This window comes from Rhamphochromis sp. 'chilingali' (assembly GCF_963969265.1).
Source record: "Rhamphochromis sp. 'chilingali' genome assembly, chromosome: 5".
Lineage (NCBI taxonomy): Eukaryota > Metazoa > Chordata > Actinopteri > Cichliformes > Cichlidae > Rhamphochromis > Rhamphochromis sp. 'chilingali'.
Window position 1 is genome coordinate 15229945 of NC_137932.1, and position 17303 is coordinate 15247247.

Genomic DNA, 17303 nt, shown 5'->3' on the forward strand with positions numbered 1-17303 from the left:
CATAGCACCCCATCTGGTCTGGTCTGCCGAAGGGTCTTCCTTTTAAAAGGAAATTCTTCCTTCCCATCATCACTAAGTGATTACATTGTTCAACAATGTTACATTGTTACATTGTTCAACAATGTAATTACTTCTGTACAGGACAGTGGACACACCCAGTCTTCGAAATATGCATACATACACTGTGTGAAAAATAAAGCTTTTGCATATTTTCCATGCATTAATTTATAACCAGCAAATGTAGAGGTTTTGGCAGTTTGGTTGTCTGGATCATTCAGGTGTGTGTTAATATAATGCCACAATCTTCCCAGAAGTGAAAGACAGTGGTAGCAAAATTACTCCAAAAACAGACTGTGTAATGCTAAGAGACTGCAAAAAACAAAATGCCTTCATCTCAGACTCTAAAGCCTCAGTTAGCATGTTAAATGCTAATGGAGAAAATCTCTACAAAGAACATGCAGCATGGCTTAGATTTGTAAAGTCGCATCTGGACACACCACAAGATTTCAACAAAGTCAAATCTTGTGCACAACTCGAACAATTTCCTTTGGACAGATTAGAAAAAGTAGAAATGTTTGGCACCACATTTGGTAAAATCCAAACACAACATATCAGCACAAACACCACATTCTGTCAATCACGGTGGTTGAGTGGTGATGATTTGGGCTTGTTTTGCAGCTACAGGACTAGGACACCTTGCAGATATTGAGTCGACTACAAAGCATCTTCTAGACCAGATATTCTTGAGTCAAATGTAAGGCCTCAGCTAGAAAGACTATTCTATCATGGGCTGTGCTCATGACTGTACACGCATAGATAAAGCAAAAAGGAATTCAAATGTTTAGTTGTCAGAAATGAGAGGTGAAAATGTTAAACAGTGTATGGCTACAATAAGAAGGTGTAAATCCATGTTGAAATGATATAAAGCTAAATTAATTTGCATCAGCTCTGCAGGTTTTGCTTTCAGTAAGAAACTAAAACAAAATTCGCCCACTGGACAAAAATGTCATTGCACTGTGCAGAAATGCCTTTCTCACTATGGTTTGAAACATTGTTACCAACAATATTATTAGCATATATTTTAATGATGAAGTCAGCATGAAATGAAAGAAATAAAATTGTTCACTTTCCAACTGTAGTGTAACTTTTGCTAAGTTATTCTTTTATGTAGCACTTAAGTAGCACCGTTTGAGAATACATAACATGTCTCCACACTCCAACACGAATGGAAATTTGGGGGAAGAGAGCAACAGCAACCTGCAGTTATATGGTAATGATCAGTTTCCTATCAATTACAGTTTGAATCTAACATATAAAGCTTCTATTAGACTAGATGTGAGAAGAAAAACACTGTTGCCTAAATTATGATACCTAAGCAAAAATGTTAATACTGCACCCAGAAGGAAGGATAACAAGGTTGTCACAAGAGTCCAAAAGTAGCATGCTACTGAGCGGCATCATGGAAGATACCGATTTCCAAGCTTCACGTCAACAAATGCGCGTTTGCTGCTTCTGTTTTTTCATGTCTTGTGATTATTGAAACATAATAAAAAAAAAGTACCACTGGCAAATCACTGGAGCATCCTTTCATGTCATTTTCATATCAAAAGTATTTCTACTTTAGTCAGAATGTATTTATAAAAAGCAGTTACAGAACACAGTCCATAGAAGACTACCAGCTTACTGGCTCTGAGGGTAAAACCATGTTCTCATCACCATTATTTCAAAGTGTCTTTACAGTGGAGACAGAATTAAAGCATCAACAACACATATTAATAATTCACTGTACAAAAAAAAGAAAGATCTAAAGTATTTAGCTGAAAACTTGATATGTAAATGCTGCAAATGGACATGCTTTGGATTATATCTGCAGCATAAATGAGGCCAAAGAGACTAAATGAGGAGCTAAAAGGTATGCAGCTGACAGTTGGACACAAGGGGCTTCGTCCGGCTGGCTCAGCTGGACATCCCTGTTATCTTTATGACAGGAGATCATTGTAATAAAAGCCCGCAATGGGCTTCCTGTACCGTTAACTTTAACTGGAGGTTGTTCAGGGAGACACTAATATGGCAGCAGATGGGGAGAGGTGGTGTAATTGATTGAAAGAAATACTAAAATCGATCAGGAGATGCGGGCGTGTAACGAGACAGAGATAGATGTGCAGGTGAGCAAGGCGGAGAGGGTGAAGAAGGTCGAGAAGGAGACAGCAGTAGGTGAAAACAAATTCATGTACAGTGATGGGAATAACGGCGTTACAAGCAACTAACGGTGTTACTTTTTTCAGTAACGAGTAATCTAACTAATTACTATTTCTATTGTTACAATGCGGTTACAGTTACTAACAACAAAATGCTGTCCGTTACTATTTTTCAACAAACAGAAGGTTGAAGATGTGTTCAGCTTACCACATCTTATATCAGTTGCACGGTAGTAGCTGTAAGTAATCTGGGCGCTACAGCTTCAAGCAGCTGCGCGCGCTCCTGCGGACGGTAATCACGATCACCGTCTAGCACAACACCTGGAGCTAAGGGGGCAAAACGATCGCATGAGTGCTGCTGTTTGACTGAGGAAGAATAAAGTAGTCGTGGTAAGCCAATCACATGACCACTTAAAGACAAAGCAACAACATGATGATTTACCAGTTTTTAAATTGTGTTGATAGGCCACGTAAAACCAGAGTCATGATAAACAATATATAAGCGGTGTTTTTTCCTTAATAGCTTAGTCGCGTTTACTGTCTAAGGACAGCGCTAGCAAGCACTCTCTGCTTATGAGAGAAAAAAAACCAAAAAAACAACAGGGGAAGTTTTAGGAGTGACGGCGAGAGAGAGAGAGAGAGACAGCAGAAAAAGAGAGAGAGCAAGTGTTCAGATGTGAGAGATTTGTGACATTTAGCGTGTTTGGGGTGTGTAGTTAATGTGTTGTCTTGTGTAGTTAGTGTTTAGTGTTGTGGATAGTTTTGTGTTGTGTGTCAGAACAATGAGGTGACTGCTGTCTCCAGGTAGAAACAGGAGCAGTGATACACCTGCTGCTGTCAGACCTGCAGGTATCAGGCTGTGATGTTCTCCCATAGGGCAGGGATAGCTCAGTGGGTAGAGTGGTGGCTCCATAATCGGAAGGTCGGGGGTTTGATTCCCCTGAACAGCTACCCTGAAGTACCCCTGAGCAAGGTACCATCCCTACACACTGCTCCCCGGGCGCCCAATGGCTGCCCACTGCTTCACTGGGTGAATGGGTTAAATGCAGAGAGGAATTTCCCCACGGGGATCAATAAAAAAAGTACACTTTATAGTGGACAGAAATTATGTTTTTGTAGTGGCACAAATAATTTGTGTGGCATCTTATTGAATGCAGAACAGCTGATTTTTCTGTAAATAGTTTGAAATGGTTATTTTAAAAGGTAAATGGATGCAAATAACTTTGTTTGGAAAACTTGTGCATATGATTTTAAAATTGAAAATTTATATTTGTATTTAAGGTTATGAAATATGATTCATTAAACATGTTTGTGATTTTAGATCAATTGTGTTAATACAGTATGTCAAAATGAAAACATAACTGTAAATTCAGACACGTAAGGTTGTGCCAAAAATGGGATGATACCAAACAAGGCAAAGTAAATAGTTTTTAAAGGTGAACTGTGGAGGGAAAATCAAAAGTAGTTAAAAATGGCCAATTATACCCTGGACCCCAGAGGGTTCAACGTTTTTTTTAAAGTAACGCAATAGTTACTTTTCAAGTAATTAATTACTTTTAGAATATTGTAACTCAGTTACTAAGTCGGTTACTTTTTTGAAGAAGTAACTAGTAACTATAATTAATTACTTTTTCAAAGTAACTTGCCCAACACTGTTCATGTATATATAAATACAAGCGTATGTAGAGTTTTACATTGCAATAAACAAATATGAGCACATATATGAAATCACATGCACAAGTTATAAACTCAAACCCACAAATTAATTCATTAAACCGTTTTGCAAGCCAGGGCAAAATGGTTCATTGCGTCACTGTTGGCACTGTTCATTTCTGGTGAACATGTTTGGTGCCCTGGTTTGCACCAAACATGCTGGATCCCATATAAACCAAACAATTTTATCTCATGTGGACAAAGAATGTGCTCCCAATATTTATCTAGTTTCTTTTTATTTAGCAACTTTTAATCGTACATTTTTGAGGTAAAGAGAGAGGAAGCGAGTTGCACCGTGTCGCCATGGCTTGTTTTTTTTACTGCTCATACTGTTGTTGTCCTGTTTCCCCTGCTTTTTATCTGTTCACCAAGTCACCTACATCCTTTTCCGTCCTTTGTAAGGTCTAAAAATCAGACTTTTCTAGAAATTATTTTCCGTGTGGAGCCATGCTAATGCAACCCACAGAACTAAAGTTCAGACAGTTCTGGTATACAAAGGACATTTTCATGTTCACGCAAATAGACCTACTAGTAATCACAGGTGTATTCGATTATCTTTCAGTGATCACAGGTTTTCTGACTTTTGTATAAGTGATTGCAGTTGTATTTACTACTAGTTTAATGAGTTTCTGAGTTCTAATGAGTTTGGAGCCTGTCATTGCTTAGAAGCTCTTTGTAAAGATTCTGCTTATCAACTTAGAAGTAATGCAATCAGTGTAATGGCTCATTTACACTAAGTTAAAAGTAGAACAGTAACATCCTTGTGACATCCAGGACATGAGTATGCAATATCCTCAAGCTCTGGGTGACCACTTCAATCACAAGGCACTTGCACAGGTTGCCTAGTCGGTGTGTCTGATTGCAGTCATTAAGTGAATTTGATCACAAAGAGGTATCTAATGCTGGACCAAAAGCCTTCTAGTGATTGATTCGTTCGGTAGCAGATTGCTGCGGTTACCAGTAGTTTGCACAGACGATGCCAGCTATACATGAAGTCTCACCCACTACTCAGTCTACACTAATTTTATCTGTTTTGATTTTATATACTGTTGTTTGTTTGTTTGTTTGTTTGTTAATTAGTTAGTTAGTTTATTTGCTTGTTTTATTCAATTTTAAATCATGCTTTTTATTTGTTCTTGTTTCTAATGTCTCTGTAAAGCACTTTGAATCACCTTGTTGTTGAATTGTGCTATACAAATAAACTTGCCTTGCCTTGCCTTACTCACAGAGATAAAATTTATAGAGTCCCCAATTTGCAATTTTCACTCATTTGACATTTAAGTAATGTTGTCCAGAGATGCGCTAACCTTTATATTAAAGCAAATCAAAACATAGAAACATTAAAACATCAGTGTGGGCTTACCATGACAACACAAACACCAAAGTCCACCTGCAGATCAGTCTGCACAGAAGTAATCAATCATTCAAACCGAGCAGACAGAGGCACACAACTACACCATACAACAACAAATCCATATACAAATGGTGCACCTGGTGTTTACACGCACAGGGGTAATGAGTAAATGCAACAGTGTGCAGAATCCAACATAAGATGAGCTTTAGGTGTTACAACATTAAGCTAATGCTGTTCAGGCAAACAGGTCATAGCAAACTAGCTAAAACAATAAATAACCAGAAGCACTACCATGAACTCTGCTCTTTACTTTGTTTCAAAAGAGGTATTTTGCACAGAAAGGTCTGCCTAAAATTTGAAACAAACACAGTTGGATACAGTAACTGTTCAAGAATAATTCACTAAGCTCCAAATTTCTAACTCTACATGGACTAACTAAAATATTTTACAATATGTTTTGTTGGTTGGCAGTAAGCAAACATGTCATATGCAAACAGGTCTAATGATCTGGAGCAACTAGGTTTTACAGGTCAGATAAAACAAATTTAAATTAAATATTAGCCTACAAATGCTACAGTTCCAACAGTGTGGAAAAAAAGACTTTGCAGGGCATTAGGATCAGCATAAAAACATATTCACGCATTTTCAGCATCACAAAAAGAATGCATGCAAATTCCAGTGACAGTGATGTATTACAGTTTGTGCTGCGGCGACTTTGCAGGAGTGCTTCATTCTGCGGTGTCGGTAAAATAAGACTTAAAAGTTTGGATGTATGAAAGACGTGTTCAGTAGAGAATCTGTATAGCACAGAAGCATAGCGTAAATGAAGGCTTGCAGCCCATTTTTAAGTAAAAATGAACACAACCTGCTCCAAACCAGGGTATATACTGTAAAAAAATAATAATAATAATAATAATGAAACGTGAAAAAGTGTTTGCCTCCTTCCTGTTTTTATTTCCTGATTTGCCAAAAATCATTTTGATGATCCCCAAGACTTTTGGGAAAATATTCTTGTTGAACTTTGTGGAAGGTTTGAGTCCCATTACATCTGGAGTAAAACTAACACAGCATTTGATAGAAAGAACATCATACCAGCAATCAAAGGAGAATGTCTGGCAAGCTCAAGAGCACTTGGGCAGTAGAACAACAGTCCAAAACATACCAGCATAGGGCTTAAAAGGCTAAAAAACAATACAAAACAAAACAAAAAAATCCCCAGTTAAAATTTCGGACTTTCGGACTCTGATTGAGTTCCTTTGGCATGACCTTAAACAGGCCATTCATACTGACCTGACAGGAAGACAGACAGAGAGACAGGTGCGCGCGCGCACACACACACACACACACACACACACACACACACACACACACACACACACACACACACACACACACACACACACACACACACCCCGAAATCAGCTCTCACGTATAATAATTCAATTGTCAAGTATCAACTGTGGGCTCTTCTATTGTTTCCTAGTCCTTATTGTGATTTTTACTTTTGTAATTCAGCTCTCTTTGTCTGCTAGACTATATGTGTGCCAGCAAACTGTCAGCTTCCCTGCCCGCCTGTGATTCTCCTCTCAAGTTTGCATACCCTGCTTGGTTGCCTTCAATAGCTAGAGACCACCGACTACTTGGACCCCTCAACTCGGCATCCCCTTTTGTGTCTAAACCTTTTAAAGGTGTTTCTGCGTCTGCCAGCACTGGCTTTAAAAACCGTATCGGTCTCACTCTAGGAAGCTTTCACACAGATTGTGATGTACAGTATATATTTGAACCACATAAATATGAATGTTCCTCTCTTACTTCAGGTGAGTCTGTTTTTTTTTGTGTTTGTTTTTTTTACATCCATGTAATGGATGCTTGCGGTGTCTCCTACCTGGGAACCTTTCTTGCTTCCTGGTAAGTTAATAATAAGTGTCTTCCCTCGGATACCACACACAGGTCTGTAAACAGAGAAGAGAAAGTTTTAATGAATACAGCGGAACAAAGTGCTGTGAGAAATACGCTCAATTATAGTGACAAATGTGGGTGCTGCTCTTCTTTCACTGTAAAACCAAAAGCTCCTTAAATCAAGTGATAAAAATAAAAAAGTGTTATGGTCTTCTTAACCATGAGGAAAGAGGGTCTACTAAAAAAAACCTGCCTAATTACCTGCCTTGAACACTTCTAAATACAGTAATTTTAATGTCAGATTCACAGGACATTTTAACATTAGCTGAGCTGCAGTTTAGTCTGAACTTGGAATCACTTTGAAGGGAAAACTTTCCTCATGTTAGGGTGATAAGAGAATTAAATAATGAAATGAAAATAAAATGTGTTTTGTCGTAACATATTCACTGACATTCCTAAATGTTTCCTCTGACATAAGTCCTAGAACATAGACACTAATAATGAAAAAGACTAAAACTAACACTGAAACTAAAGATTTTCAAACAATAAAACCGAAAAATCAAAATGAAATAAAAATTACTTAGAAAATGCAGTGTTATAATAACTCTGGTGTGTGTGATTCTGCTGTGCTGTCTGTACTAAAAATGCGTCTGACCTGGAAAGCATGCCTAGTGGTGTGACGTTGAGGGATCCCATCAGCATTGCCAGAGACATCCCTGGAGCCTCGCGCTCTATCACCTCCTTAGTGGCCTGGAGAGACAGGAGGAGAGTTGTTAGTGTGATCATTGTCCAGCCAACCATGCGAGCCATGCCATGTCAACTAAAAACATTGCTGCTGTTCCTTCTCTGAGCAAACTGGAGCAATATTCATTAGGGGAAACACTGGAATTATATTATATGCTGTAAAGATCTGATGGTGGTAAACACCTGCATGCTTGAAAGTGTTTAGCTGCTACTGACTCTAATCAGTGGCATAGCATAGCATGACAGAGCTGCACACGAGAAGGCAAACATCCAATCCAGTCTTATCAGACTTAAATAGCCTTTCACCTCCTAACCAATATAAGAGCACAGCAGACAATTGCCAAATGAATTCACAGTGTGCATACTCTAATCTGGCAGCACCTTTGTCTAAACCCAGCTCTTAGCAGAAGCCTCTGAAGTGGATCTCTTGTTGTGTGTTGATGCGAGAAATTGCAAATATAACTAAACAAATCAATAACAATAGAAACCAACTGTATTCCCATGATGTCAGCCAAAGGGCCAGATGCATCTCTCATGTCCTGCTGGTTTTCTTCCCATTTCTTAAGATCATGACTTTCAGATACTGTTCATCTGTTGTAGTTGTTTATTAGGCCTGCCATCCTTTCTTTGCTTCTGAACTCATCCAGTTTCCTCAAAAACTTTAACAGCTGCTTGGGAATCAGCTTGTTGGTGTGAAAATGCTATTTTATGCTTATCAAACTGTGTAAAGTTTTTTTTGTTTTTGCAGATTTAATTAAACAAACGGAACAAATGATGTTTTGACAGGCTGCAAGTAACAGGGTGCCTAAAGACACATTATCTGGTATGTGTGAGCACAACATGGCTACATCTCTTGAGTTATGTGCTTTTTTTTTTTTTACACTTAAATGATTCATAGGTGAGTGTTAAGTGGCATAAAACAATTAGACAGTGGTACCTGAAAGTGGTCAGGTACCAATGTTCAAAAAAAGCCCAGAGAACTATTACTCAAGACCACTTAAAAAGTCTGCAAAATATCAAGAAATGATTGGTGGTTCAATACTTTTGTACAGACTTTTGCTGCCTAAGCAAAAACGACTATAGGAAAAAAAATAATATATATAAAAAATGAATAGTATCTCGTTGTTGCCCATAATACGCAAGTCAGACAGATTAAAGGCTATATGGTGGAAACAGCTCTTTATTAAAATATTTGATTTACATTTTTTAGTACACAGATATGTTTATGGGACCAAAGTTGATGCAGCACATTCCTGACAGATAGATGGCAAAAAAATGCCTGGTCCTCCAGCTGTGTGTGTTGGGTGCCCTTGAGTTGAGTGACACTTCAAACGCACCATTAGCGAGGGAGAGGGGAGAGGAAGAACTTCAAAGGAGAGGAGCCACTGGTGAGCATCTCAGGCTTGGACTCAGGAGAGGAGAGGGAAGGGAGGGAAGGGAGAGGGATGAGGAGAAGGGAAAGAGTGTGGGAGGGAACTGAGGAAGAGTGAATGAGAAACAAGAGGGAAGGATGGAGACAGTGAGGGGTTAAGCTCGACTCATACTTCATCGAATACATCACGCAGAATCAAGAAGGCGGAGATGTATGCCTGATGTTCGACTCCACAAATATTTTTGTGGCATGCTTTTGATGAACTCTGCCAGATTTTACAAGTTTTTCTTCACTTATAGACAAAATAATATGTGATTTTGTTGTTTTTTAATTGATATGCATTTGATGACAGTATGAGATGACAGTATATGATGGCAAGTGCAGGTTGAAGAACTCACAACGTAATGTTATGTGATGGAATCTTATTTAATAGGAACCTGAAAAAGATTTCAAATGTATCAAATATCTAAATGCCGAGTGATGATGGTTTGCACGTATTCATGTAAAAGTAAGAAGTCATTTAGTTTTAAATCTTGTAAGAATGGGATTTTTACATTAATAGCTTCAGAAAAAATATGTGCCCTTGTTAAAGTCATACACTGAACACGTCCTTCTTAAAAGAAAGCTATACATCCGGATAAATACCGACCCGTACGTAAGGTTTTGTAAGCATTTGTTTTCTTCTTCTTTTTAACTGTACTTTAAGATGTTTGTAGTGAAGTAAAAACAAGTGCAAAGTGCAGGTTTTTATTATTTGCACTGTTGAAACCCATTTTAATATTCCTGACAGAAGTTGTGCATTTATGTGGATGCAGTAAATCCGTAGCATTCATTTCATTGTTTAGTAGCAGATTTTTTAAAAAATGTTTGTTTTGATCACAAGTTTTTGTTTAAAAGCATATTAAGGAACATTGATCATGTTTTTAAACTGTTATGTATTTAAACAGTTATAAATTTTTACTGTGGTGCACATAACATATATAACATATCACATAATGGGATGTTTTATAACCCCTATATATTACTACCTCTACACCTATATGTTGTCAATACAACGTATTGCAGTAAGATAGTTTAAAATTGGTCTATATAGCATTATTATTGCTTAAGATATTCAGATCAACAATATTAATCTTGTATGAGGGGTTAAAGGTCAAATGTGACATGACATTTTAAATCCTCATGCAGTACTTTCTATATATTGACAATACGCACCACATTTTTAAGAATAATAGTTTAAAGTTTTATGGGATTTTGTCAATAAATCATGAAGTTGACCCTGAACATCCTGATGGGTTAGTGTTAGGCAAATTTTAATAGATTGTGTCAAGTGGGGTCATGTCAACAAGGTTTTATTAGAATTTGTTCTAAACTTTTCGGGCTATCACGTTTTCAGAAAGAATGACACATGAAAACTACCAAAAACATATCCTGCTTGGCAGAGGTAACAAAGCCAGTAAAAAGACATAAAAACAACATAAAAGGTAGAAAAAAGCAGACTGAAGCAGAGAAAAGCAGATGCTTGGTAATGTATGGTTTTCATAAAGAAAAAGGACTTGTACTAGCAGCACATCTACAAGACAGAGTACTAGCAATGAAATATACAGTAACTCAGTTAAACTTCTTCTGTTCATGTCCTTAAAAAGTAAGTAAGACTCACACACCATCTTCTCCATAATGCAAACAAACATTGTGAATAAAACAATTAATGCCCAGTCAGTTCAGGTTTGACTTTACAGTCATTCAGCATTAACTGTCTTGATGGATAGATGCATGAATTGACCAAGAATATATTATATATATTACTCTAGTGATTTGGCGGCTAATGCTGATAAATGTAGATGAAGAGCAAGCTGATCAGATGAGGATTTATTAACATTCAGAGAGCTGAGACAGGGATTATTATAATCAGTAATGGATGCAATGTAAAATTCAGTAACATGTAGTGTTTAAGAATAAATTAACACTTACAGCTAAGATGAGATTCACACTTACACATCTTTTTAAGCATTTGAAAGCAGGTACAGAGTAATGAAATTACTGGTAATTTGTTAATAAAGTGTCACTGTTACTTCTGTTATAACTAAAAGCAAGTCAGAGCAGTTACATGTGTCATGTACAGCCTTCAAACATAGAGACAGACAGAAAGATATGACTGTTTCCAGCATGCAGGGTTGAATCAGATAGCAAGTATTATCAGTGACTACAGCGTGTATGCGTATTTCCTTTTCCAGGAAGGTTGCTGCTGTCTCCCGTGATTGATGAGGACCAATGATACTGCTGAGAACCACAGATTGCTTGTCTGCGTTTGTGTTGGTGAGTGTGATACTGAGAGGTTTGCTGACTGCATGCAAAGACAAAAGACTTTGTGCACAGCCTTCACACTAGGCTCTATTTACACGTGCATGAATATGGATTCAAATAAAATATAACACTAAAAACGTTGTACTTCATGTTGGCTGAAATCAAGCTAGATGTTTTTGATACAGTACCGACGACTACTCATGAATAATTAAAAAAATATATATATATAGCTGTAGCAAAAACTACAACAAACACTTTTCTGACTGTGTACTGACAACATACACTCAACCACAACTTTGTACACTTGTTCCCCAAGCTTGTTAACACTAGAGCAATCAGCCAATCACAGGGCAGCAACTCATTTGAGAATGTAGACATGGTCAAACTGAGCATGAGAATGGGGAAGAAGGGTGATTTTTAAGTGACTTGTCACATGGTTGTTGGTGCCAGATGGGCTGGTCTAAGTATTTACAAAACTGCTGATCTAACTGGGAGTTTCTCACACAACCATTTCTAGGGGTTACAGAGAATCGTCTGAAAAAGAGAAAATGTCCAGTGAGCAACAGTTCTCCAGGAGAAAAATCACTTGTTGATGGCAAAAGTCAGAGGACAACAGCTAGACTCAGGTAGCAGCTGAACGGTCACCCAAGAGGCCCGCGTTCAATTCTCTGGGTCATTTCCTGTTTGCTGTTCCCTCTGCTCTTTCTCTTTCCTGTGTGCTCCGCTGTCTAGGCTACAATATTCAAAAATAAACCTCAAGAAAAAGACAAAGAGAATGGCTTGACTTTTTAAAGTTCAAAGAAAGGCAAAAGTAACTCAAATAAACACTCGTTATGAAGAAGAGCATCTGTGAAAGCACAACATGTGCTGCAGAAGACCACACAGCCAAGAAAGGGAAACTGAGGCTACAATTGAAACACAGGCTCACCAAAATTGGACAACAGAAGACTGTAAAAACATTGTCTGGTCTGATGCGTCTTAATATCTGCTGTGACGTTTGAATGGTAGGCTCAGAACTTGACGTAAACAACATGAAAGCATGGCACCATCCTGCCTTGTATCAACAGTTCACGCTGTTAGTTGTAGGGGACATTATTTTGTCATACTTTGGGATCCTTACTACCCACTAAGCATGGTTTAACCATCACAATATACTCAAATATTACTGTTGACCATGTCCTTTCCTTTATAATCATAGTGTACCCATCTCCTATATTGAAACGGGATGTGCAACCAACAAATGTGCAGAAACTGTGTGATGCCATCATGTAAACAGGGACCAAAACCTGTGAGGAATGTTTCCATCAACTTGGTGAATCTGTGACATGAAAAATTTTGGAGATTATGTATCAAAATTTAAGGAGCGGGACCACGCCTCCAAACACGCTCCCTCTGGTTCTCATCTATATCGGTTCCCCCAGTTCTGTTCACTCTCGTTTATATGCCCCACCTTCCCTCCCCTTTTCAATTCGTTAACTTCTTCACTTCTATTTAGTACATGGGGATCTGCCAGGCCCGGGAGCCGCCGCCAGTCCCCTTCGAGGCCTTCCCCAAACTGCTGCTCAAGTCATGTCCAAGCCATTCACCTTTACCACTAAAACGCTGTCAAACCTAAAATGAGGATGTGGGCCCAGCTAATGAAAAAGCAGTTATGGAGACAATCGGGGGTCCAACCAGTTATAAGCAACCTGTATCTAATGAAGTGTCTAGTGAGCGCAGTTGCTTCTGTAACTGCTAAATAAAGTTGTTCAGGCTAATTTCAACCAGAGAATTTCCCCCATTACTGATTTTGTGGATTTAAAAGAAGTAAACAAAAACTGTGTATTTTGCATTTTGATGGAGGCATTAACTAAAAATTAACTAAAGACTGATTCTGGACACAAAAATGAAATCTTAATTGTGTTTACATTTGGGAACTGCTATGGCCTCATGTTGTCAAGTAAGCAGAAAAAAAACCCTCCCCGTGCAGCCATAATGCCACATGCCACCCATTATCTCTGAGTTATCAACAGCACAGCACATTTGTTTATTTATTTTTTCAAAGGGAGTCAAGAAGAATCTTACCTCTTATTTCCCATTTGACTGTGGGGCTAATTACACTGTGTGTTTATCAGTGCTGCAACACGCGTATGTGATCTGTATAAAAATGCTGCAGTTCTCTGAATATAGCACGTGCAGCAAAAAGAAACACCTGCCTTTTAAATCCGCTACCCTCTAAAGCTCCGTTACGTGTCAATATACTGCAATCATTCTTGTGTTTTAGTAGTATGACCTTATTTGCCTTACACGACCTCTTAGAGAAAACAGTGCCCATATTTCAACTCGAGCTGTCCTCGCTCATTCTTATGTAACATGTTTCTAGCTGCATTTCAGCTCAACCCTAAACCTAATTTTACAGTTATGAAATACTGCAAGCAATAAAATGTGATTTGTGAAGCATTTTCATGAGTTAGCACACGTGTCATTGCTCTAAAACCAAGACTAAATTCCCAATGCAAAAAACATTCTGGTGTGCCTTTGCCCTCTTCTGCACCTGCACCACTGACCCCCTCATTGCATTACTGAGAGAAGTGATACGAAAACAAAGGGCAGCAACTCAGTTCCTGAATGTAAACATAGACAAGCATGGATTATTAAATCAAGAGGATAACCATTCATCTTCTACCGCTTTCTATCCAATTCAGGGCTGCCGAGGGACTAAAGCTTATCCCAGCTGCCTGCCATAAAGCGAAAGGCAGGGTACACCCTGGACAGGTCGCCAATCTATTGCAGGACTAACACAAAGAGACAGACAATCATTCGTGCTCACATTCACCCGTAAGCACAATTTAGAATTACAGGTTAATCTAACTTCATGCACGTGTTTGGACTACAAGAAGAAGCCACAGTACCCAGAGAGAACCGACATAAACATGGGGAGAACTTCTTATTCATTCAGCGTGTGAACGCAGTAAATAATAACACTGAGAAACAGCTTCAGTAAGATGCATGCATAGTGAAGTGCTTAGCCACGATCTTGTGCCATGACACCCATGCTCGCTACTCCAAAGTCAGCATTAAGAGTTTAAAGCACCTGAATACTATAGTGCAGTACGTCATTATGTATTATGTGTAAATCCATTGCATGACTCGAATGACACGTGTTCATGAAAAATGTGTAAATTAACCTCTGGTGTGACGTCTCTGGGGGCGAAGCCGGTGCCTCCGGTGGTGAGAATGAGGTTGAGTTCCTTTTCGTCGCACCAGTCCACCAGTGTCTCCTGATAGAAAGAACACACATGCGAGTACAAATTACTGCTCACCATGGGATCGACCTATCCAGATAAACAGCAAAGCAAAACAAACAAACAAACAAAAAACACATATCCTGTAATAAAGGAATACATTAAATAGATGGCAGTTACCTTAATTTCATCAATTTCATCAGGTACTATCTTGTAGGCCGCGATCATACCACCCAACCTGTAAAAGGTAGAAAAAATGATTTGATCACAAAGCAGTAATCCATGGTCACCTCTCACCAGAGTGAGGTAAAAAAAAATTCTTTGCACTCAGTATATACCATAAGTCTGTATTACAATATTCTTGGCTTCAAGGTCCAAAAAGGGAAGCCATTGAGAAACTGCCTGGCCAGCAGGAGGCGAATTCTCTGTTCACTGAAAAAAGTCCAGTGGTATAGGAGTCCATGTGGAAATCACCCTACTTCTCATTTGATTTATTGACACAGAAAAACATTTTCCTAATGAGTTTCTGGTCTTAATCACTAATTCAGTTTTGTTTTAATACTTCCTGATGTTCACTTTGTAAATTTCAGTCCCATTTAGATTAAAATACTGAAGAAAATGTCTACCTTGCGATCGAAGAAAGTGAAGAAAGTAAGTGTGCAGCATATCCACTGCATTCTTTGTGACGCCTGGTTTATAATCAACAAGAAACTTCACAAAGGAAATCTGCAAACTCAAGCGGATGTTGTCCATCATTTACATACACAAGTGAAAAGCCTTTGCAAAACAGCAGGCTAAAGCTATTATACAATATTACACTAATATTACACAATCTCTTATATATTTCCCAAAGCAGCAAAGCAGAAAGTATTGCTTGAAAAAAGCAGAAATGAGAATGTGGCATATTTTTAGATAGGTTCATCCTCTGTCCTTCAGCTACCACTGGCCTTTAGAATAAGGCCTACACCTTTATTACACATTCAAGAAAACACACAGCTGTGGACACACTGATGGAGAAAATACAGAAGAGAAGACAGAGACTCTCAGGATGTATTTTAAATGTGGGCGAAATGAAGGGGATGAAAACAGTCTACGAGACTGAAAACAGAGGCAGGAAGGAGCGAGAGACACAGCTTTACAGCAGCAAAAATGTCCAGAGAGAGAATGCCCTTGAACATCCCTTCCTGAAAGGATTTTCCACAGGATGGCCCAGTGAGGAAGGAGCTCTGTCAAGGACAGGGCCGTGCTTCAGTTTAAGAGCGAGCCATAGTGACCTCCAGTGGTTAGTTTCAGTACCGCACTAAGAAAACCCCCCCAAAACAAGGCAAGAAAAAAACAACCCCAGGCTCAAGGTGAAGGCTCTACACAGACACCCCCTTATGTAATACCTTTTCTTTTTTTCTCTAACCAGCACTATTTTGGGAGACTTCTGCATGATGTCTCCCCTCCGCATCAGACACTTAAACGCTATGATACCCTCCCTTAGACAAACACCCATTAACTCTGAACATTAAAACTCTTTTTTCTGCCTTTCAGATACTTTTATCCACATGGGAACCCTAACTCTTCACACACGGAGTTACAAATTGTGCGCCCTGGAAATATAATTTGCTGAATCCATTGGCTCTGCTTCATTTTCAAGCTGTGCGATGGAGCAGCAGTGAGACGAGCCACCGCTAGACAACACCGAAATACTGCAGCAAGCATGCATGAAGATGAAGCACGAGGTTCAGAGGGAAGCTGCTTCTGACAAAAGATGCAGAGAAGTCGGGAAGAATCATTTAAGAATGACTTTTGCATGTAACACTGCACATGTAGGGCCACTTAGCATCCACTAACTTGTGCATTCATGCACAGACACACAACCGCACAACTTCCCTGCTGACATTCCTGTGATGGCACGACTGATTTACTTCTCTTGATGTGTTCGGAAGGGGTGGGGGTTTTGGCATCTCTGTATGTATCTGCGCGTGCATGTGAGCGCGCACGTGTGTATACGTGTTCATGCGCGCGCACTTGCCTGTTGATGTGTCTGTGCGTGCGTCTGTGTTACACCTCGGGAGAGTAAAGGAGCTGTCAGGACAAATCACCTCTCTCGCTCTCCTGGGGTTTTTATGCCTCTCTGTTTCAGCCCAAATGAAAATATGCTCAACACAAATAGCTAGGGTTCCTTCCCACCGTTTCCTAGGCAACCCCTCCTGTCTGAAGCCTCCAGTTGCTGTGTTGTTCAATGTGAGAGAGTGCGTGAGAGTGAGAGTTTGTGTGTGCCGGTGCATGCATGCGTGTGTGTTTTGTTTTTGGTAACTATCGGGGACACCAGTTGTCTGCAAAAGCAACAATATGTTGTGTTGACTAGATGGTTTTTTTTGAGCATTTGTCTGTAGGTACATGTTCATGAAAAACAGACAAATTAAAGGAAATACCTCAACTTTATCAATTCGGTGCTTCTGTTATGCTGTGAGGGGGATTTTTGTGACGACTTGTCCCCTTCAAAG

General features: G+C 39.1%; 1 protein-coding gene across 5 annotated transcripts in view; it reads right to left on the reverse strand.

The window, feature by feature from the left end:
- Nucleotides 1–17303, reverse strand: part of gphnb (gephyrin b) — a 112055-nt gene that overhangs the window by 49513 nt on the left and 45239 nt on the right. For all 5 annotated transcript variants that reach the window (XM_080883760.1, XM_080883758.1, XM_080883759.1 and 2 more), the window contains exons 3-6: nucleotides 14989–15046; nucleotides 14752–14844; nucleotides 7820–7914; nucleotides 7151–7217 (exon numbers count right to left, since the gene is read on the reverse strand). In XM_080883760.1, the coding sequence (XP_080739886.1) occupies nucleotides 7151–7217; nucleotides 7820–7914; nucleotides 14752–14844; nucleotides 14989–15046 (313 nt within the window). The remainder of the gene's footprint in view (nucleotides 1–7150; nucleotides 7218–7819; nucleotides 7915–14751; nucleotides 14845–14988; nucleotides 15047–17303) is intronic.